Genomic DNA, 24,191 nt, shown 5'->3' with positions numbered 1-24,191 from the left:
AGGGTTACAGTAAAAACCTTCAGGACGAAAGATCTCCTGGAACAGGATTGGTTACCGCGGATATAGACTAATTGATTTAGCAAAATAGGGAAACGTTCAGACTCTATGTTCGACTTCTCTACCTGTAGTCACAATGTGATTTATCATAAAACTATGGTATTAATTTGGTCAAGTATTTAATTTTTTTGTTTTGTTTTTTATTTCTCATGAACGATTAGAGATGAAGGCTATATGGTTAATAGCATCAGCTGCGCAACTCATAAAATGCACAGCTGCTGTTATTTATCAAAGTTATGTGGTCTAGGCTGCACAATCATTTTAAGTTGAAATGAGATTGAACTGCACTCTAAAAACGTAACGCATAGAATGTTTCTAGAGAAAAAAAAAACAATCACAATATGTCATTGCATAGCTTTTTGCACGACATTACATGGCATAGATTGCTTATATTAATTAATCATCCCATTTTAGTTTGTCGGGTGACTTTAGTTTATTTTAGTACCCCATCATGTTTTCTGCCATTTAGCATCTTTGCAAAAATCGAAGCTTATTCCCTGTGGATTCCATTCTTGCACCATAATATACGAGTAAGCTACACGTTTTTCAAGGTGCCTCTCAAAATGTGGAGTTAAAATAGCTGTTAAACGCCTAGCGTAAGCTATAGGTGTCACTAAAACGCGAATGTATAAAAGGTAGATCTATCTGTATGGCAGATTGTTCCTAATATATTCGATGAAACAGGATGTTTATATTCCTTGATGCTCTTACATCCGACCAGTGCCCCGCACCTAATGCAATTCTGGACAATTTCGAGGGCAAATATTGAATATTTAGAAATATTAAATAACAAAAAGTGGAGGACTAACACATCAACAAATATTACTCTCATAGAAATGATATGAAAAATATTTTGGGAAATGCTATTCGTTCGTGTCTTGTCAAATTCTCCCTTGCCCTGACCAATTCTGGGCGCGCAGTCCTTCGCTTATTGGATATTTCTTCTGTCCTATTTTTGTGGCAATGGCATGTCTATCTTCTTGCAGAATTGCATTACGTCACTGCAGGGTTTATTTGCTAAAATGCATCCAACAGCGTACACGGTCAGGTCAGTTCGCTCTGCTGTATTACAAGGGGACTCCAGCTATTACCCTGATTTCAGCAGATGAGAGCGTGAGATTGCCACGTGATTCTGGTCGCCAATGTGCTCGTGCAGCACACCGAGCATCATGGCTGCGGATGCTGCGGCTACTTGTTCTCCGGTCCGCATCCCGCCGCCCCGTTTCCTGTCCCTTCTGCTGATTCTTGTCACTTATTTCCCCGCCACTGCTCTCGGACTGCTCGGTGTCCGCCCAGAGGAGACGGGAGGAGAGCTGTCCGTGGAGGACGGGGTGCTGAAGGCCACCGAAGGGACGCGGTTTATGCTGCGTGTGTACTATGCAGCATCTCAGCCCAGGATCAACAGAACTGTGAGCGGCAGAACCAACGCGGCCACAGCACCGTGGATCGCTTTCATTGAGGAGCCCAGTCCGGGAAGAGAGGGGCAGGTCCACCCGAAACGAAACTTGTGCATGGACAAGAACGCCAGGACTTCCGATATTGAACTACTGGGCTCCTTCAAATCCGCCTCCAGCCAAAACTCGGTCTTAGTGGAACTTCTCGCCAAGGACCTTCGCAGAGGTGAGAAAATCAAATATTATTCTATGTGTGCCTTTGATGGGGCAAAGTGGGAGCACTTTAGAACTAGAGATTTCTGGCTTGCTGTGGTAGAGCGATCCCCGGAACCTGACCTTTGGCTGCAAGTGCTTATTTCGGTGGTGCTGCTGGGGCTTTCGGCGTTGTTCAGTGGGCTCAACCTGAGTTTGCTCTCGCTCGATCCAGTGGAGCTCCAGGTGCTACAGAACAGCGGCACTGACAAGGAGCAGAAGTACGCGCGCAGGATCGAATCCGTCCGTAAACACGGAAACTATGTACTTTGCACCTTGCTGCTGGGTAATGCGCTCATCAATGCTTGCTTAGCGGTCTGGATGTGTCAGATTCTTGGCATGACTTGGCTTTCCACTGCAATCTGCACTTTCTGCATATTCTTCATAGGGGAAATCCTACCGCACTCTGTGGCGTCCAGGCACGGGCTAGCAATCGCCTCCAAAACCATCTGGGTGACTAGGCTTTTGATGGTATTATCGTTCCCCATCTCATACCCCATCAGCAAGCTGCTAGACACAATTCTTCACCAAGAAATCAGTAACTTTTACACCCGGGAGAAATTACTGGAGATGCTGCGAGTAACCGACCCATACCACGACCTGGTGAAAGAGGAGCTCAACATCATACAGGGAGCTTTAGAACTTAGGACCAAGACCGTGGAAGACGTGCTAACCCCTCTGAACGACTGCTTCATGCTGGCCTCCGACGCTGTATTGGATTTTAACACCATGTCCGAAATTATGCAGAGCGGGTACACCCGAATCCCCGTGTTCGAGAACGAGAGGTCCAACATCGTGGATATCCTGTTCGTCAAAGATTTGGCCTTTGTCGACCCCGACGATTGCACCCATCTAAAAACCATCACACAGTTCTACAAACACCCCATGCACTGCGTTTTCAACGACACCAAATTAGATGCCATGCTTGAAGAATTCAAAAAAGGTAAGATGTTAATTCGGAATATTAGAAGGTTCCGTGGTACCAATGACCAATTATGTTATAAAATAATTTAAGACGACAAGTAATTAATTTATAATCAATTCGACATGCCATTTAAGCAAACCTGTTCTGCAGATAGCACAGTACGATTTATTTGCATCAGTGCTTGTGTAGTTATAGTTTTCTTTGCCATGGTGTTGTTTGTGCAGTTTACAGGCTATCTGAATACACTCAGCATTATCTTTACAAATAGGATTCTGTACTAGACCAGTCATCAGTCATTTTAACGGAACAAAATCGCTGTTATTAGTGTAGAAAGAAGTCTGGCAACAAATGAGTTGATGTTTCTGTCAAATTTGTGTCAGTGTGCTATCCTTAGATCTGAGGGTGACCTATAGGTCCAGCATTCTGAGCAGCAGAGAGTTGTGGTGAGCTCCACGCCTGATTGAATAAAGGCATTTCATTAATAGTTCCCCTTTATCCCATGCCTAAGCCACCTAGCTGAGAATAATTTGTCTGGTAGCCTGCGGTTAATGAGTGCATTTGAACATTTGACCCAATCACCCTTCAGCCAGGCTAAATACAGCATGGTGACCTTAAATTAAGTAGGTTTCAGTCTTGCTAATCCAAGTGTGATCAACAGTGTGATACACGATAATAACTTCTTCCTGATGGATGAATTGTGCGACTGGTACTTGTACTGGTACTTGCAGCTGGAATTATGTAGCCTGTGTAGTGGGGAAAATTAAGCTAGCTCTGAGGAAAAGATGCGTTCCACTGTAGCGGTGAATAAAATTATGTGAGAACACGCACTGAAACTAATATATTTCTCAATAAGTAGCTCAGAACAATTCAGATACTTTAACTCATTTCTTAAGTTGTTTTTGTTGATGCTTGAAAGGATTATTCATCAAATGATTAAAAAAAAATTTCTCAGTGAATATGCTACTTTCAGGTTACGTTCAAGCAAAGGTACACCATATAACTTGACAAAGCCGGTGTATTGGCAGTTGACCTTTTATACAGAGCAACTGATGTGATGCCGCAAAGTGTGCTTTCTTTGTGTGTTAGCTTTTCCTGTTATCAGACCTGCATGCAGCACTCCAGTTCAGCAGAGGGCACTTGGACTGAGCAATCGAGTTTAGTAGGACAACAAGATTCATGAGGATTAAACACTCTCTGTTAAAGAGTGATCGATAATTCTATTGCAACTTGGATTTTAGATTAAACCTCAGGCCCCAGTAGACCCTACCATCCTATTACACTCTAGGAGATTTATGGATAGGTTTCTCTCTTTCCTAGGGCCAAACTTAGACACTAACAGAGTACAGACACTGCTGTCTGTTAGTCCAGGTGTTTTTTTGCTTTAAAGTGATCATAGCCTGGACTCAGCCAGCCCTATAAAAAGGCTTTCCAGTACATTCAGTATATGATCAGTTCACATATATGCTGAGTAATGGCATGAGGTGTTGGGGAGAGTAGGGGGCAAGAGAGGCATTTGGAATGATGTTTCAGGATACCCATGTATTAGTGTGAATATTGTAGTTTATGTATGACTTCAAAGCAAAGACCTACTGTTCATGACTGACATCTGCTGTCCCTTAACTTTTTAATCGATCAGAATTCAAAAAGTTTAAGATATCAACGTACGAATTAGTTTCCCTTTTTAAAGTGTTGCTTTTTGAAACTAATTTTGTGATAGCGTTACAACCCTGAGCTTGACCGTGTTTTTTCCCATTTGCTAATGAGCAGAACGTTTATCACGATTGCATGTGCCAATGATGTGTTGTCAGAATATGAGTTTGAAAAGTTTATGAACGCAGGTCCTGGGGCTTAAGGGAAAATCTATGGAGAAAATGATGATGGCGCACAACTTAGAAGCTATGAATAATTTGCTCTATTGCCATGACAACGGCTAACTAAATGGTTCATTCAGTTTGCTTTTTAAAAGACTGGAGCCGGTCTGTCGCTGTCCAAAAAAGAAAGATGGTGGCTCTGCAGCTTCCACAGATACTGTATACATCGCGAAAATTAAACTAGAATGTTAGTGCAACATTCGGGATGTTCCCGTGTCTCAATGCGTAATCCTTCGAAACAGTCAGGTCTGATCCCTTTTGTCCTCGAAGATTATTTTGCACGGAGGGCCTCGGAAACGAAAACGTGAAATTCACACGGCCCGGAGACATTATATAACCATGCGTAATTCAGAGTGACAGCACATTCTGTGATCGCTACAGACAGCGTTGGATGGGGGTTTGCATGACTTGCTAGATAACTGAATGCGCTGCAGCAATGTGTCACGAAGTCCCTTTTTGCAATGGAGGCTCCTAAATTGGAATTCGACGAAGCTACAAATGCAAAGTTGAACCTCTAATCGTCCTGGTTTTTGATTGTTCTTCATAAGGAGGGAATCTGTCCATTTAATCGAGATATACTAATCAGATGTTCTCTGGAGCACATCTGTTCTGTTAGAAAAAAATGGGAGCAAAATCTAGGCTTCCCATTCTGTTGTTTTAGCTATAACGAAAAATTTGGAACATTATTTTGAGTAAGATCTGTATTAAGTTATATATACCTTTTGTGCTATAAATACAATTTAGGCGATGCCAATTGTACATGAGATTACATTTAATTTACAGCAATGTCATCACATTAGTACCTTTTGTGCCATAAATACAATTTAGGAGATGCCTATTGTACATGAGATTACATTTAATTTACAGTATTGCCATCACATTAGATTCAATTTATTGAAAAAAGGAGTTGCCTTTTTATGAAATATCCTACTTGGAATAGCAAGTCACCCTGCGTAACTTTACACATGGGCTACGCAGCATAGCATTGCAAGGAAGCCAGCACCAGTTTGAGTAGAGTCATAAAACTGACCAAGGAAAACTTGTAACCTGTGGGCATCTGGTTTGTGGTTGGCGGGAGCTAATGCAGTAGTGACCTAACAAACCTAGGTTGATGAAAATCCACCCTTACCCTTATAGGACAAAGCCAACTGCATCCTGCCTCTGGAGACATAGCCCGTGCTTGAGCCTGCAAAGTTATTGCATCTCAACTCATACTGTGAGTGAGAGCCTTTAATGGCTGAGCCCCTCAAGCAATTTTTATTTTGATAAGTGTAACTGTTTGGTCAAACAGTACAATCAAAGCCTGATTCAGGAAAATTGTCAGGTTAACAGTAATGTTTTGCAACCTCCTCCAGTCAAGACGTCTAAAGTCCAGTACTGTTCTGTACTATATAATCCACTGTTGATTGAGAGAGAACAAGAGCCTCAGATATGTCATTTAGCAGAGTGCGTAATGGTAGTTTTAACCAAGCAGAAAAATAGATTTTTCATTGTGTGCAGTTATTAAGAATAAGACTGGAGGACTGGCCTGTGACTGTGACTGGCCCACAGACAGCAGTGAGGCGGGCGATATGGTAAGGGCATACTTATAACTTGTGTGATCAAAAGGAAAATCTGTCTCGAGAGAGAGAGAGAGAGAGGGGGGGGGGGCAGAGAGAGAGAGAGGGTTGGGGGGGGCTTTTGTGCTGAGATCGCCACCTCCCCTGCTGGAAGCCCCTCCCCCCCCCCCCAGCACAAATCCCTGTGGTCCCTTCTGCTCATAAAGCACCCAGAAGGGAAGCCATAAAATATTTACCACCAACTTTCCCTCGCTTCCTGTGCCTTCAATGTCACTTTCTAAAAATGGACCGCGCCAGGTGTGTGTTCACGGGGGGTCGTGTTTCTCTGTGAAATGTCAGGTCTTCTGCCGGCTGTGCTTGAAGCGGCCCGCGGTCGCTTTTTCACTACGATCCAGTGTATGAATTTTGGGTCGCCGTCGAAAGGGAACGAGAAGGAACCGGCCTGTGAAAAAGGCGACATACAGTAAGCAGTCATGTGATACCGCCCCGTTAGCCATACCCTGGCTAAAGCTGAAGTGAGCTCGTGCTTTGAAGGGACGGGAGGCCGTCGGGTGGCTCCCCAGTTGTCTCTGGAAGTGGGGTGGCAGAGCTAGCGCAGGCCAGTCTTTCCCCTGGACCAAGTAGCAAACCAATCTCCCTAATGCATTGATGGAGACCAGTGTGCCGGAGGTCATTAAAGTTCCCGTGGCACGTGCTGTAAAAGGTAGGGCCGTTCGCGCAGAGCCTGGGCCAGATTCGCCACCTGGTTTCTTTTGTCTAGCCATTTCACCATCCCCTAAAAACGATTACCTCTGCACCGCAGCCGTTATGTGGCGAGCGCAAAATGGCAGCCGTGCATCACGGCTATATGTTCATGGCGGTTTGAGTGATTTATAGCCCCATTCCCCTGCTGTAGAGCAGCCTGTACGATGGTTGGAGTGCTGGGTTCTGAAGGTTAGCCGGAGAAAGTCACTGCACTCCATCTGTACAAATAAAACTGTATTTTTGATATCATAATGTAACATCCAAAATGCATGGAAAATATTTTATTATTTATCAAAACATACTGGCTAGAGTATTTATAGGTTTGTTATTGCAAAGAAAAAAATTGTGTTTATTGTGAACTTATTGGATATCAACACTGTATCAGCAGAGGAAGAGCCAAGAATGAGTGTTTTATGCATCCTGCGCTTTAACGTGTTTTGAAATGCATCGTGCTAACACAGATCCATATCTCACCATATACTGAAATCTAATAAAAAATGGATGCGAAAGTTTATTATGAAGAAGGTCAATGAATAATACAACAAAACTGGATGTTGGAGGTTGTGATTTCTTGAGTTTGTTTTCCGTGTCAGGGGTCTTTGCGGGGGGATATTGCAGTGGAGTTTATCGCTGAGGTACTTTTCCATGCTCAATACTGCCTGATATTTTAATGGCATTTTCAAGAAAACAATGATAACTCCATTCTGCTTACCATATAGACCGGATGTTTGCCTGTTGTGGTGCTAAAGAACATTAAGCTGTATTGCCCTGCAATGAGGGTAGCCTAGAACAGGAGGGTAATTTACGATCATATAAATACTTGTGCTGTGAAAGGTGGAAAATTTGCTGTAGCTGTAGCTTGTATAGCTTTAGCCTATACACGATTTTGTATGTGGTACACGCTGTATTCCTACTGATTTATAGTAGGGGAGGCTGTTGTTGAGAGTGCAAAGCGTCTGGAGGATAAATCTAGAGGATACTGCCAGCACAATGAGCAAACCACCTGACAGGATCAAGGGTCGCTGCCGTTCATTCTGTTAGCAATGACCAGTACTTCTGGTTGTTATTGTCATGCATCACTTGTGTCTAATGGGAGGTTCAAATTATTTTCAAGCTGCTTTCTTTGGATGTCCTATGGGCAAACCAAGATGGCGGCTCTCATCAGGGCTGACTGGTAAAACACTTTTTCCGTCCAACGGAACACTTTCCCTGGGTTTGCTATATTGTGTTTCTTGAATAACAACCCCTGGGAGAAAGCACCAGGAGGTGATAATTGTGAAATGATGCAGAGAAACAGTGAGAGTGCTAATGTTGTACAGAAAAACCGTGCATGTTAATCGTCCTGTTTTTTAAAAAGTAGTCAACCCCATTTTGCGTGCGGCTAACAGGCGGGTTTGTTTATTATGAATGGCCCTCCTAACAAAGCTGTTCTGTGGGGATGGCTCCACTCTGCCAAGCCAAAAGAAGAGGACTCCTGAATGGAAGGGCATGGAGGTGGGATCTCAGGGACGTCTGCATGGGCACCTGCACTTGGAGCAGGATGCGAGTGGGGAGAGTGGGTAGGAGGAGGAGTGGGGAGGGTTATGTAATGGCTTGATGATGTAATGCTGTGCCCAGCGCATCAGCAGCTGTTGTCTGCAGTCTCCCCGGGCGGCCCCTGGGACTGCACACCCCCTGCCCCCCCCCAGCCACTCCCACCCCCCCACCCCCCCTTTGTCCCCAGTCGAGTCGCGCTCAGTCTGCACGCGAAGGATGCCCTTCTCTGCACTCCGTGCTCATAAACCCTCATTGCAGCTCACTACCGAACCAGAAAATCAACCTTGCACGAAAGCCCTCTGATACTTTAAGCTGGTTCAGACAGCAGAAACACCCAGTCCTCAGTCCCCTCTCAAATCTATGCCTGTGATTGGTCAGAGATGTTCTCATGACAGCATCAATTTTGGCATCAATTTTGCCACAGCCAGTTTTATAACAAGTTTCTTGCTCAGCAAGTGATGGGCAACACTGATGACTGACTGCCAGGTTAAATAGAGTCATTGTGCACTTTGAAATGAGAGGCCAGCTGCAGAGTCTCCTCAGCTTGAATTATGCTGCTGCCGCAAGTGTGCCCGGGTGCCATTTTAGACATGAGCAGTGGATTTGTTGATTCCTGTATCTCTGATTCCTGTGACGTCTCTGTTTTTGTGTTTGGTGTTGAAAAATTTGGTGAGGGGAGACAAATTTGTTTTGAACTAGTAATTGCTGTTGGTGGCACATGTTGTTTATTTTGACAAACTTCATGCCCAACACTGGGACATTATGGGGAATTTGGGAGCGGGGGTATGGGTGGGCAGAAGGTATCAGGTACCAGAAAGGATGGTCACTCAGCTCATTTCAGGGTTCAGTGATGAAATATAGCATGATAGCTAATTCTGGGACGGCCAAGTGGCTGTCCACTGTCCCTGTCAAATAAATAAAATATACAAGAATGATGCTCATTGTAGGGTTCAATGATAAATAGACTCCTCCCCAAATATTGCATAATCCCCCAAAATACTACTTATGCCATGCTTGGCCCTGAGAACGTTCTCAGGAAGTCTCCCATCTCTCACTGTGATGAAGATTTGTATGTGGATATTTAAAAACCAGGGGCCCAAAAAACGACCATTTCCCAAAATACGTCCCCTTGCATTTACTGGCCTGGCGACTCATTGAGAGTCCCCTGTGGATTGCATGGGTTTAATTTCAGTCTGTTTGACCCTTGATTCTTGGGGGAGGGGGGAGGTCTGGGTGTCACTGTGCATGCGTGTGTCCCCCAGACACCCCCCCCCCCCCCAACAGAGAATCAATTGTCAAATAGACTAAAATAAAACCCAAGCGACCCACCAGGGACTCTTGTAAGCCACCCAATCAGCACTCAGCAGAGCCATTCATGTGAATTGAATCGAGTCCAGCCAGGATTTCTGCCCATGTGTCACCCCTCACGACACCCTGGGGTTGGGGGTGGCGTAAAATGTCACAGCATGCAATCTTCCTCCTGCCCACCCCACCCTCCACCCACCAGCCACCAGCTGGCCTCTCGCTGCCCTCCTCCCCTGGCCAGATGGTGAAAGGCAGTGCACAGAACAGACATGCTCCTGATTTTAATTCCATGTCTGGACAGTGTAGATGTACATGTGTGTTTGTGTGAATGAGAGTAGCCATATATAGGTTTAAGTCTTCATTGGAAAACTTGCCTTTTAATAATACATTACTGCTACTCTTCTTTGGATGTTTTGTACATCAGTTTATACTGTACTTGCTGTATTCCCTTTGTTCCATATATTTATATATGTTTTTTTCCTAACGCTTTCTTTAATTTCTACTTTTTAATACACATCTCGTTTAAGAGCTGCTATAAAATAATTAAGTTCTCCATAAGAGATGCTATTTTATTCTCTATTATCTGAAAACACAGCCTTGTAAATTTAGCATGAACTGTAATTAATATTTCTCTGTCACTCATCTGAGACTAAAGAGATGTTTAACTGAGCAAGGAGATCTCGTGATGTCACTTAATGTGATTGCACGTGTCTGCTACTGAGCATGCCCACAGCCTGGCTCGGTAGCAGGTGACAGCCCGCCGGTCTTGACTCTTGCGCAGGTAAATCTCACCTGGCCATCGTTCAGAGGGTGAACAACGAGGGCGAGGGCGACCCCTTCTACGAGGTCATGGGCATCGTCACTCTGGAGGACGTCATCGAGGAGATCATCAAGTCCGAGATCCTGGACGAGACCGACCTGTACAGTACGTGCCCGTGGTCTGCGCCGTGGTCTGGCCTGTTACTATATACCAGGGGTCCTAAACCCTGATCCTGGAGAGCCACAGGGTCTGCTGGTTTTATTCACTTAAAGCAGTTGATTGGATAAAATCAACCCCCGTATGATTTGTTGTGTCAAACTCGGTAGCTGATTTTATGGTGAAAATAAAACCAGCAGAATATGTGGCGGACCAGGACCAGGGTTGGAAACCCCATTGGAGGTTCATAAGTTACCCATTGAATGTGCGGACATGCACAGCTGCTAGCCAAGCTTGAGATGCATAGCTCCTATGAGAGAGAGACAGAAAATGAATGTGGCTTGGCCTGACCCTCCGGTGATGTTTCTTTCTTTTCTGTGGTGCTGGGCACCCAAAATATTAATTACTTCCCATCAGCATAACCACACAAAAAAAGGCAGTTTAACTCAAGAGAATCAATCCATTAATTAAGAAAAAGGACAACGGATGGATTGGTTTGACCCCCAAGCTCATCTCTCTGCTCAAAGAAATTGATCAGACCACCTGCTTCCTGAGCTTGGAAGTGCCAGTAAACCGAAAACCGTAGATAATTAGCCGGACCGATGCGCTAATCAGGTAAAAAACAATTAGCACCTGAATCGCCGGGCGCGAATCCTCACTGCAGGGTGTCGTCTTAGCGCCCAGATAATTCTCTCGCTTGTCCTCTGCAGGGGACTGCACACACTGGGCGTGCGAAAGAATTATTACTCACCAGAGTGCAAGGGCCATGTTTATAGAGGGTGCAATATGACCCAAAATTAAATCAACAACTAGCAGGGCTAAACTGAAGCAATATACAGAGGTGAAATGGGATCTTGTTTCTGGGTGCTGGGTGATATTTAGTGACCCTTTTTGCTCAGTTGTTTGCATTGTTTCCTTTCAGAAAATAAAAATTGATCATGAATATTGCCACATGCAATGACAAATTACCATATTGAAATCTGCTTCATAATGTATATGAAATGTTGTATGAAATAAAACAAATATAAATATGTTGTATACTTAAAACATACTTGCATTTTTCATGTTACATTTACATACAATTAAACTAGTTTGGCAGAAATTATTGTTGAGCGCGACTTAAAATATACATTTTTTTTAATCAATGTTTTCTCATACTGTGCATAAATGCACTTTGGTTAGCTGTAAACTATTTTTATACCCATGTATATGCCTATGCCGTTTTATATAATCCCATGTTTATATGTGTTTTTTATTATATTTGTACTGTGTAGTTGAGTAAATACATCCCTAAATGACCACTCCAGCAAACTGGCACTTGTTCCAGCAGAACCACAAACGTTCTGCAAGAATGCAAACATCACACAATTATCCAATTATTATATATTATGTAACTACTTCAAAAAAAGAGGAGTATAATTAATTCATTAATTTTGCTCTCATGGTCCACTCAAGCTACGTGCTGAGCATTCATTCAGCCCATGCATGATGCACATTATTAATCAAACAAAAATATATTGACAAAAATTTGACTTCAGAATTTACTTTGATGCAAAGGTAAGTTGGGGAGCAAGGAAAATGCACAGTTAGTCAGTTTCTAAAGGTGGCACCCACCCACCATTTAGGCCAGTTAGGCGCTGGGGTCTTTAATGCAATAGTCAACTCTTTTTATTTATTTTGGATATAGCATTGTCTACTTTGCAGTTATGAAAGGTGTCAGCGGAAAACTTCAATGTGGAGAGTTGGGGAGGGTGTACAGTGAGTTTGTGGTCCATATTGGTGGTGCTTGAGGTGAGGTGCCTAGCGCCTTAACTGTGAAATCACTTTGTGAATGCACTTTGTGAAAGTGCTCTATAAAATCCATATATTTTCATTATGATCACTTATAACGGTAAGAGTGAATTGCACAGAAGGGAGCAGGTTGACAGGTTGGCAGGAAGGAGGGAAAGCATAACGCTCACCAAATCCCTCATTCTTTTATCAACCGCTCTTCTCAACCCCTCTCTCCTAAATCCCTCACTCTTTTTCTCAATCCCTCTCTCTTCTCAAACTCCACAGCGGACAACCGCACCAAGAGGAGGGTGTCGCACCACGAGAGGAAGCAGCAGGACTTCTCCATCTTTAAGCTGTCGGAGAACGAGATGAAGGTGAAGATCTCACCTCAGCTGCTCCTCGCCACTCACCGCTTCCTGTCCACAGGTGAGGACTGGGGGGGGGGTCGCTCGCTGTGGGGTGGGAGGCAGGGGGCTGTGCAGATGGTAGGTGGTGGGAGGGGTTCCGCTGTCGATTGTTAATGTGAGGAAATGGTAATAAAAGAATGTCACCCAATCAAGATCCCCGCTCAACATAATCATTGAATCTCCTGGGTAAAGTCTCAATCTGGTGATCTTGTTATTCCTCGTTTCCCTGTCCATCACTGTCAATTGGAAATGTGTTCTTGTTTGACGTAATGCAAGTGTGAGTGACTTGTGAAATGAAGGAGAGAAGGCAAAAGGAAAAAGTCTTACTGTAGCTTTATTACTGCTGATTCTCCGCATTTTCCCACCATTCTTTGAGGGTGTCAGCTGATCAGCACCACCTCCCACAGAGGGACGAGATTGTCCATTACACACAGTGTTAGTATTTGTGTGAATTAGAGCAGCGGGTGGCTCTACGAGAAAGCTGTCTGGAATTTATGTACGTGTTGAGGTTTTCAGCTAAAAACACTGCCCACTGATTCGCCAACCCCCTCTGGCTTTGTGATTGGTATCCTGCCAGAGGTGGAGCCTTTCAAGCCCGCCCACCTGTCTGAGAAGATCCTGCTGAGGCTGCTGAAGCACCCCAGCGTGGTGCAGGACCTCAAGTTCGACGAGAAGAACAAGCGGGCGGCGCAGCATTTCCTGTTCGTACGCAACAAGCCGGTGGATTACTTTGTCCTGGTGCTTCAGGTAAACGGCCCTCGTCACTCCCGTGCATTCTACTCCCACATTAATCCCCTAGCCTCCTAAAGCTACCCAAAACCAATGCTCTGCCTGTTGCGGAGATCACGGTTTTCTCCCCATTTACTCCCCTTTAATTCTCAGCCGATTTTGGCAATGCCCAGATGTGTCTGTAGGCCTGGCTCCCGCCACTGCAATGAACAGAGTCCAGCATGCTCACTCTTTTCACTGAACAGCCAGCTATTCTGCTGTACGCTGGCTATAATTGCAACGGAGGTGTAAATGTCACTTGTAGCTGGCTAAGGCAGACTGCAGATGCCCTTTAGAGCTGAGGTATTGATTTTGCACATTGAGCCTGAAACCCATGGTGTTAAGGGTATTTACTACTCTGTATAAGGTGCCATCTCTCAGATGAGATGTTAAATGAAGGTTCTGATTCACTGCAGTCATTAAAAATCCCATATAAAACCCACTTGTAGGTTTTAACCTAGGAGTCCTGGACAAATTCCCTCAAAAACTGTCTGTCCGCATCTGGCCTCCTGAACATCGCCCTATTTTTAATTGGTTCCACAATCCTTGTATCCCCATCTCCATTCCGAAGGTTGTCACTGCAATGTAATCTGAGTTCTCAGTCGACCTACTTCGTGAAATGAAAGTAAAATATCTAAGATGAAGAAAACCACAGCTGGCCTACGCAGGAGCGCGCTGACCGTGTGCTGTGTTTGCAGGGGCGCGTGGAGGTGGAGTTCGGGAAGGAGGCCCTGCGGTTCGAGAACGGGGCGTTCGCTTACTACGGCGTCCCCGCCATCATGCCCTCCCTCTCCTCAGGTAACCTGCCCGTCGCGACTCGCACACACCTCCGAGGTGGCGAAGCTCGGTCCAGAAAGTAAACGTCCTCCCCGGTATTTTGTTCCAGTCACCTGGATTTGCTCATTAGACCTACTCTCCAGACAGGAAGTAGAACCAATTAGTTAAATCAGCTGGCTGAATTTGCGGGGTGGAAGAAACACACGGCAGGACTACTTTTTGACCCCTGGGCTTTCCGCCTCTGCGCAGACCTCCGGCGATTGAGGTGACCCGAGCTAATGCGAGGAGGGGTTTTGGAGACGCAGGCTTCGTGTGGGCCGGTTTTTTTCCCCCCATGTTTCATGGGACACAGCTGAAGCAGCAGCTGTGTTAATTATAAAACGAGATGATCTAATTAAATTGAAGCCACAGGGGGAGACCTGGTGTCGAGGCGTGCGCACACAATTACATAAAGCCGGAACACACAATGAGCACAAGGTCTCCCCTTCAGTATAAAATCACACCTTCTTCGCGAGCACGGAGGATGTTTTGATCTTCAGGAGGAAAAATAGACGTAGCTGGAATAGAGCCAGGTGATTCCAAGCCCTGGCACGTTCTCTCTTTCATTCTTTCTCTCTTCCTCTCTCCTTCTCTCCCTCCCTGCTCTGTCTCTTGCTCTCTCAATCTGCTGACTCGAGTCATTCCCCCTTGTATTGCATTTGTACATAGTCTCTCTGCCAAACCGATTGGCCATCGACCGTGGCCTTTTGAGTGTGAACCAATCAGGGGCCCCCCTGTCTCCTGCGGTCTCAGACACAAATGGAATAGCAATGCCTGTGGCCGCTGACAGTAACTCTCTCCACTGCAGTCCCCCGCCCCTCCCCTCTCCCAGGGGGAGGAGTCACTGTGCCATCTCCCTTCACCCATAACCCTGTCTGATTAACCAGCACTTACAAGCAGATCTGTGCCCGTAATTGTGATTTATTTAAAGGGGTGAGAACAGTGCCATGATTAGGAAGCAGGCTTTTGCACAACACACCAATTCATTCTTAAGACCTACATACCTATATCCTCCTCAGTCACAAAAATTAATTTTTGTCCCCTGTAGTAGACGAGTCTCTGATTTTAATCTCAAGAACCATATATTATACTATGCTGAAACCTACACTACAAGGGACATTCAATAAAAAATAAAATAAATCATATTTTTGATATAAATATTTACACTGCAACTTGTTTTTTTTTTCATACACTTGTTTTACGATAAAAAATCGTAATACATTCAAATACTTAACCTTTTTCTCTCCCAAGAGGATATGCTGTAGACAAGCACTGATATACAGAAACATTTGTGCAGACCACAAAAATGTTCTCAAGCAGTATTGTGTATAAGAAATAGTGAGTTTTGTGATTTCAATTTCCATTTGTGTGTGAATTCAGCACACACATACACACACTCCTACACAGACACATGAACATTACACAAATATATACTATATTAATCTGCATATGCATACTTCTTTGTAATTTCGATTTTGGCTCAGTGGAACGTGAGCTCATCTGAGATGAAGACAGTCAGGATGACTCTCTTTGGTTCAGTCAACAGATCCCCCTCCCGCAGCAGTGGACTCAACCGCTCCGACTCCATGCTCTACGGGGGGAGCATGAGCCAGCTGAACGCCACTAACAGTGCCTACCTGCCTGATTACTCCGTTCGCCAGCTTACCGACCTGCAGATCATCAAGGTACCCTGCCTCAACCAACCCAAACTCATAACATCATAACATCGGTGACCCCAGTCAGTGTGTTCGTAAACAACGGACCGTGCATCCAAAATGTGTAGCGAGCTTTCTTCTGGTAGCTATTGACAAAATATTTGCCTGGCAAACAGAAATCAGGAAGCTGTCAAACAAAACAACAGAACAGCACAAAGCTCATCAAACAATTGTGTTGCAGTGCAACAACAAATACAAAACAAACAACAGAGCGATGCAGAGAGCAGACAACATCACATAAACACGATGACTAGCAGGATGGAAGAACACCAATAAATAAAAAAAACATAAAAGAGAAGAAGTCAAATGATGTAAAGCAGCTGTAGTAACCATTTTTGTAGGTTTTTCCATTAGCCTAGGTTTTTGAGTGTACTGAAAAATCTTTATAATGGTGGTGTAGAGGGATTCAGACATTTAAAGTGAGAAAATCCCGCTTCAAGTAACTAGAAAAAGCAGCTTGTGCTGCAACATTGTTTTTTCCAGAGGAAAACATACACTTAAACTGAAATGATATTGAAAGAGCCCAGAAAGTGAACTGTCCCTTTAAGGGAAGAATGAAGACAAGCTGTGCAAATTCAGAGTGCCTGTGCTGCAGAGGTAATATCAGGAATGGGATTCTCTGCTAAACCCCACCCCTTCAGCACACACTGTCTGTTACCCCCCAAATTAAGCTTACAAGATGAGGGGAAAAAACACTGGGTGGAGTGTGCATCGCATGGGTGTCAAAATCTATTTGAATCTATTTTTTTAACGTGAAAAAAATTATACACCTGAACAGTTTGTTTAACTTTCACTGAAATTTGGTAACTTCAGCATGTGATCACCTGCTTTAATTTAGTTTATTAATATTAATATTAATATTATTACTTTCAGTATGTATGTATGTATGTATGTACATACTTAGGTATGGGTACAGATTAAGCGCTATAAATAATCATTAATAATGAATGCATCCATAATGGTCTGAATAACTGATGATAACTGATGGTTAATAAAGAATAAGTGTTTGAATAATCCATTAGTACTTGTTCAAATGTTGCTAAGAGCTTGGAAGGACGATAAAAATGTATATATATGAAATGTAATGTAAAACAGTATATGCTGACCACACACACTCTAGTGTCAAAGAAGAAAATTCTGAATTCAGCAATGCTGGATTAATATCCACAGCAGAAGGCATTGTGGGGCCATCTCTAAAATGGATGGAGTGGGTTTGTGGAGATGAGCCCAGCCTAGAAATCAAAATGGAGGACAATATAAGAATCGATGTTAAAGAAGAGATTGCATGCGTAAGGAAATGCACCCTTCTTCACCCTGGGACAGATCACCCGGAGTCACTACCAGAATGCCCTGACGGCCACCAGGATGGACAGCTCCCCGCAGACACCCGACGCGGACGCCCAGATTAACGAGGACAGCACCCCGGACCCGGAGGCGCCCGCGGCCGAGGGCCACACCCCCCTCCCGCAGAGGGAGCCCCGCCCCAGCTCCGCCCGCTCCCGCCCCCAGCAGTCCAGCGTTCCGCACAGCACCACGGTCCTCAACGAGAAGAACCGCATCGTCCGTGAGTCCGTCCGCCGAGCCGTCTGTCCCTGTACGCCTTTCCTTCTCAGACCTTTAACATTTAAGATTAACTTTACCTGATGGGCTTTGAAGTGTTCACAAGAGTAGGTAAGAAATTACGTTTATGGAATCCTGGGCTTGACTTGCTTATGGTTTCCATGGTGGCATGTTGTTTTTTTCCTGTTTTGTTTGTGGCTTGTTTTATTGGTTTTAGTTTTATCCCATTTTTTTCTGCCATTTTTTCACACATTATTGACGACCATTAAACAAAGACCTTCAAAATAAAAGTCTCTCTCAATTACAAATTCTCACTGTAACCCCATTTTTTTTTTACCTCACAAAGCAGTTTTACTTGAATGTGCAGAGTCAGGCCATGGGTCAGCCTTATGTGAGGTGCATGGCACAGACTTATGTTTGCGCATGGTCGGGCATCAAAGCCTTCATTCAGGAGATAATATCTCTGACTACTCCAGTGATGTAATCAGTTTGTACTGGAGCCAGCCAGCCAATCCTGCCCTCTGCATCATTTGCGCAGCTGTGCGTGACATCGCCTAGCTGAGCTGCGACTACGAGGGGTGGGAGGAGCTGGGAATTTAATAGTGGTCATTCTCCCTGCCTCCCTCCCCCCCCACTTAAACCGCCAACCTGCCACAGCGCTCCTCTGCAAAGTCACCACGGCAGCACGTGTGGTCTTTGGCCTATATCGGGAGGGGGCGGAGCTTCGCTTCACCCAGCCTGAAGGGGGACTGGCACGTGGGCACAGTGTAGGGAATTGGAGGAGGGGGTGGTGGTGTTGCACAGATGGCAATGCTGAAATCCTCTTAGTTATAAAAAAAGTCTCATCAGATATGGGCTAGCCAGCTAGTGGAGGGAGTGTGGTGGGGGGGGGGGGGGGGCATGTGAAAATGGTCTGCATTAAGGGGTCTGACTCCTGGCCCTGCCCTGGCCCCCTGTAATCTCCCACCCTGCTTATCTCCTCTCAGGGGTAATGAATCGATGAGGAATTCTCTCAGTCATTGAGATAAACCATGGCCTAAGGATGAATGAGAGCTTAGGTTGTACTGAACACTCCCGCAGACCAACCGAGATATAGCTACACTGCACACAATACACAAGACATGAGATTCCTCTTTTTACACATGTGCATATCAATAGAAGCTCAAGTGTATGATCCCAGACTACAAATACGGAATAGTTTTATGATCCCAGACAACACCTAAGCCACCACAGCAGTAGAATCCCATAACGCCAACTAAACAAGTTTTCTGCAGCTTTTGGCTGATTGTGTTGCGATACTGATTTATGCTCTCTCAAGCTCAGACTAAAAACGTTTGCCGTTTTCATTAATAACACTTGCTTGGAACTCTGGTTTACGCATTACCTGGGTGAATTATCTGTATTATCACAGCGCTGCCATCAGTAGCTTCCTTCACTGAGTGTGAGGTGAGCCTGCCTCTCTGTCTCCCCCTACAGGCAGCAAGTCAGACGGGCAGAAAAGCCCCAGTGACTCGGTGTTTCTGCGAATGGATGAGATCCCGTACATCCGAGAAGATCGGCCCGAAGGTGAAGGAGAAAATGGTGAGCGCCACTTCGTACAGTCAGAAGCACACCCAGTAGGCTGGCTTTCTGGATATAGTTACCAAAGGTGGACAATCCTGGGGTCAGAAAGTAAAAGTCCTGTCATGTGTTTCTTCCACCCACGGACAGCTGATTTCACTAATTAGTTCTATCTCCTGGCTGAAGAATTGTCCTAATTTGCTAATCTAGGTGATTGGAGCAAAATCCTGGGGTGGACTTTTACTTTCTGAACCTGGATTTTGCACCTCTGATGGTTATGGCCCTGAAAAACATGATTTCTGCCCCTGCCACATGCAGATCACACAGTGCCAAAGGATGTGTTTACAAGCTTGAAATACAAACATAAGGAACGCAAATCCTGCTTGACAGATGGTTTTGTGGACTGGCAGCAGTTGGACAGCACATGTGCTCAGTTGAATTTGAAAGAAGTGCCAAATTTAAGCCAAACTAAGCGCACGGTGGCGCTTCACTTTTAGCCTGCAGTGTTAATGGCAAACGCCCCCAGGGAAGGCGTATTTCCTGGATGTGATGCTGTGTCAGGTGCTGCCGTCAGCCCTGCTGTGTGAGGGCAGCTGTCTGAAGCATGCTGCTGCTCAAATAGTGACTGGGAAAAAGCAGCGAAATGCACTTCCTGTTTTGATCCAGTTCTGTCACCATTGACACCCTCGCACCACCGTGCGTGTGTGACGGCAAATTATTTAGTACAATGTTAAGACTTGTCTCCCTCTCCTTCTCCCTCTCTCTCCCCTGCCCTCTCTTTCACTCCCCCGCACAGACACCATTGCTGTTCCCATGGAGACGGAAGCTCCCTCCCCCTTCATCAGCACTCTGTCCTTGAGTGGATCGGAGGAGACGCTAGGAAAGAAGCTGCTCCTCAAACTGAGTGAGTTCCCACTGCCCGGGCCTGCTCTTTATACCCAAATGCATATCTACACCTGCGTCTTCACTGTCTGCTCGGCCATTACGGTCCTCCGAGGTAGAGTATCCTTCCTGACAACTTCTCCCTCCTCTCTGGTAGAAATGCCTCCTACAAGAACTGGAAACTCTATGCAGTGCAATCTTTCATCTTAGTTTGTTAAGCAAAAAGACACTTCATTCCTTCATCATTTCACTGTAGGAAACCATTTCTGAATCTCTTGAGTGATTACCATGCATCAAACATGGACTTGTTTTAATGGCTCGTCAAAAGCAACTCAATTGGCAAGCAAGCGCTAGCTTCAAAGGCTGCTGGGAAATGTAGTATTATGTGCTGTTGAAGTAAGTAGCAACAGTAAGTTGTCGTAGTAATAGTTGTGCAGGATAGCATTTGTGCTAATTGTTTGTGCTTGTACACGTCAGGCCCATGTTGATTACTCTTTAACATGTTGACTAAAATGTTGACTGGAACATGTTGACCAACATTGCAGGCCATAAGAAGAGGAAAAGATCACGGGATGGGGAAAGGACTCCAGATGACAACTCAGAACAGCCCCTGGTGAAGACCTAGCAGGACGTCCTGTGGGTGGAAAGGGGGGGGAGGGAGGGGGGGGGGTGTGGAAGAATAGATTTTTTTTACATAGAATAATATCAACAAGACTTTCTTAGAGGCTCCAGTTGCTGGTTGACTGCTGGCATAAAAAGTATGAAAGAAATAAATTATATATATTCACATACATATAAATACTACATATATATATATAGATACACACACAGAGACAGGTGACAAATTAAAGGGAAAACCTGAATAAATAAGTAGAGAAACAACAAATGCAGATTTTTCCATACAGGTGTACTGCATGATACAAGCAATTAACATCCTATCATGCTCTGTGGCATGTATAAAAATGCTGAGCAGGCCCAGTTGATCTAAATTATGGATCAAGATGGAAAGAGGAAAAGATGTAAGTGACTTACGACTTAAGACTTAAGTGACTTAAATTCATTATTGGTTCAACACCTAACACTTTATGTTGGTTTTGCCTTTGATTTGTCATCTGTCTGTATATATATGGGTTTGTCTGTGCCACACAACTGACAGTCACAGACAGAAACAATTTTCATTTGCTGCATTTACCACATAGGTATTTTTAGTTAGTTTGGAAATGTTAGTGATGAATTTAGAAGGTTTAGGGTGGGAGGACTTAGGTGGATGTGCAGGTGCATGCCTGAATACATCTAATCGCCCGAGAAAATATTGAATCAATCCTGTAATTCAAGGAAACGGTTTTTTTTTTGTTTTTTGTTTTTTTGTCATGTAACATATGTAAGTGCAACAGTGTTAACATGTAGCTAGTGCTGGAGAACATAAATGGTTGTCATAGCTGTGGTGACCGGACACAGGGTGAGAACTGTGTCCACTGGGAACTTCATTGGCGATTCTGACTAAGAGACCAGCCCTGAGGGACAGGAGAACAAAAGTCCCAAAAATGGAAATTTCGGGAGTCATGCGCGCTGAGCTGGGCTCGGGGCGAAGCGGCTTGAATGTAGATTAGCAGCAGATCTCTGCAGCTGCGAGTGCTGAAGGAAGTGGGACAGAACTGTGGGACTGGTGGGAGGGGGGGGGCTGTTAACAGGCAGCTATTTTACATATATAAGGGGTCAGCAATATTGCTGCTGGAGCAGTGCTGTCGTACGAGTCTGGTCTTTTCTGATGATAAAATAATGCCAGCTTGGGCTTTATTTTCATTACCTGTGCTAATTAATAACAACAAATCCAGTCACATGATCAAGGGTTTAACTTTTGCACGCCACGTGAGGATTCTGGGAAGTTTGAGAATCACACTGCTGCTCTCCAGTAGATGAGAAGGAGATTTCCCCATGCTGGGAGCAATGCTTGTTTGCAGTCACCAATGCTGACACCATACCTGGTGGTATTAAACCATAGCCACTCAAACATACGACAGTCAACAGTCAACCAGAGGCAACTGACTTCATGTGACCAGATGTTAATGGCGATACACTTAATTCAAAATGGTTTCAAGGTCCTCCCCAGGTGGTCTTTGGAAGAGACAGGACGACCTGGAGAGCACACAGAACCTCTGAGCCTATCAAACCAGAGGCCAAGGAAAGACCTTGTTCCACACTTTTCTGTTCATCTCAAATTCATCACTTACGGCAGGTAAAATCATGTTGTCTCAATTTTTCATTAACATTACAGCAGATATATATTTTTCCTTGACAGTAATATAATGTATGTCATAGCCTATATCTGAACAAAAAGCCATAAGCTTGAATGGAATTCAAAATTTCTTACAGCCAGTTCTGTTCTCAGACTTAACAGCAGTCAAAATGTAATGAGGCACAAATAACATGTATGTGCCAAAACTGAATAAAAGTAAAAATATCTCAGGAGCTCTCTGGCAATTTAAGACGTATGATGATGCAGACCGAGATTGATATGGATTGATTACCGATTTATTAACCAAATAACTGGATCCACTTTTCTCACATAGGTGAGAGGAAAAGCAGTTTCACTCTGATTGGAGGGCCATCTTCCCTGAATGATGACCTCACAGTAGGGTGATCTAGACAGGCAATGCCCTCATCCACACCCTTATCACAGTGCAGCTACACTTCCACCCTACTCCGTCTTCTTGGTCCACCCTCACCTACCACTCGCTAATTCAGGAGAACCTTGAACTTTGACCTCTCTTCAGCAATGAGGCAGTTCTTTAGACTCTCAGAGAAAAAGGTGGCAGTGCTCAGCATTAGCCTACATCATCATTGTGAGACATAAACAAATCAGCTGACCTCTGCCAAGAAGCCATCAGGGAGGATGACACATTTTGGTATGTGAGACTGGACATTGCGGGTTGGGGGGTTGTGGTTTTATATATTCTCCTGAACATATCCACCCTCGTTCACAAAGGTCCCTTAAGCCATAAGGTGCACCTTATACGTTGTTCACTATTAGCCACAGCAGGAAATGGAACCAAAGATTTGAACAATAATAATTTTGTTCTACATGATGACCTACTACAGATATAATCAGACGTTCTGTAAAACATCAAGGTTTGCTGATAATTGCTATTTTGTGTCTCTTGTTCATTGTTTTATTTAGCCATGGTTCTCAAGTTTTCAGCCCTAAGTTCTAAAGCTGTTTTTTGTTTTCGATTTTGGGGTTGGGGTGTTTGTTACCCTCTTCGGGCATTAAGAGATCGTGCTGAAGGAGGGGGTGCTGTTTTGCTGTCGAGGTACGGGAATGCCAAGCCAATTGAACTGGGCCTCCGTTTTCTGCATGCTTTGAGTACAGATAAGCATGATGTAGGAACTCTTTGTGACTAGGGCAAATCAGGCCACTCAACTTTGGGGAAGTGGGGGTTGGAGGGGGAGGGGGGACTGTGGGGTACACAGGCAAGAGGGAAAGGAGGGAAATAGGTTAAAACAACTCCCATCCCTTAGCATGTGAAGACGTGACCTGAGTTCCAATGTTGTCCTGACAGATATGCCCTTCTAAAATACAGAAACTGTTATGTATTCAGGGTTCTCTCAAAAAATATCCAGATATATTTTTTTCTTTAAATAAGAAAATGTTCGTCATAGGAAGGCATTTTGCTATGTAAAATTTAGAAGGTGCTGTGTTCTTTAAGAATGCCTGCACAGTTTGGAATTACTAAATTAAACTTAATTACTAAACAGTACATACTGTTAGTCAGCATGAGTTCGAGCAGGAGGGGGTGCGACATGGGGACTTGTTTTCTTGTGTTATACTCTTTCACTGCAGCGAAGAATCTGTCAGATCAGCTGTGGCACGCAGGACACATAAAGCTATTTTCTATTGTGCAATACTAACTGCCAAACCTCTTCACTGAGAGCACATGGTGAGAGTGAATGCCAAGCCATCCTGTGTGACCGTGTTACTACTGCAGCTGTGGGGGTGGGGGGGGGGGCTTGCAGCTTTCACAATCTGACACACAGCTCATCCCTCGCTACTGCACACGCGCACACACACACACATATACACACAAGAATAACAAGCTCAATAACAAGAGAATAACTTCTCCCTCCACTTCTCATAATCGGCTCCTCCCCTC

At 44.5% G+C, this 24,191-nt stretch overlaps 1 protein-coding gene across 3 annotated transcripts; it reads left to right on the top strand.

Annotated features, from left to right (window-relative positions):
* The first annotated feature begins 1,112 nt into the window (after positions 1-1,112).
* Positions 1,113-23,471, top strand: LOC135247443 (metal transporter CNNM1). Of its 3 annotated transcripts, XR_010328217.1 has the most exons (11): positions 1,113-2,646; positions 10,425-10,568; positions 12,618-12,758; positions 13,317-13,486; positions 14,206-14,305; positions 15,863-16,008; positions 17,362-17,602; positions 19,075-19,179; positions 19,955-20,062; positions 20,586-22,276; positions 22,611-23,471. XR_010328217.1 is itself a non-coding variant. In XM_064320901.1 (10 exons), the coding sequence occupies exons 1-10, from the start codon at positions 1,200-1,202 to the stop codon at positions 20,663-20,665; spliced, it is 2,682 nt and encodes an 893-aa protein (XP_064176971.1). In that variant the 5' UTR covers positions 1,113-1,199; the 3' UTR covers positions 20,666-23,471. The 3 variants fall into 3 exon arrangements, 2 of the variants coding, with proteins under 2 accessions (XP_064176971.1, XP_064176972.1); XM_064320901.1 differs by having other exon boundaries at positions 20,586-23,471; XM_064320902.1 differs by having other exon boundaries at positions 1,115-1,677; positions 20,586-23,471.
* Positions 23,472-24,191: the final 720 nt, after the last annotated feature.

The sequence above is a fragment of the Anguilla rostrata genome, chromosome 2 (assembly GCF_018555375.3).
Source record: "Anguilla rostrata isolate EN2019 chromosome 2, ASM1855537v3, whole genome shotgun sequence".
NCBI lineage: Eukaryota > Metazoa > Chordata > Actinopteri > Anguilliformes > Anguillidae > Anguilla > Anguilla rostrata.
The sequence above is the reverse complement of the archived record's forward strand: the minus strand, read 5'-3'. Positions and strand labels throughout refer to the sequence as shown.

What these genes read in the sequence shown, in the direction of transcription:
- LOC135247443 (XM_064320901.1), top strand. Translation starts at nt 1,200, where the DNA reads ATGTGCTCGTGCAGCACACCGAGCATCATGGCTGCGGATGCTGCGGCT. An exon ending in GCTTGAAGAATTCAAAAAAG is followed by an intron (nt 2,647 to 10,424) that starts GTAAGATGTTAA and finishes ACTCTTGCGCAG; the next exon opens with GTAAATCTCACCTGGCCATC. An exon ending in GAAGCTGCTCCTCAAACTGA is followed by an intron (nt 20,063 to 20,585) that starts GTGAGTTCCCAC and finishes CCAACATTGCAG; the next exon opens with GCCATAAGAAGAGGAAAAGA.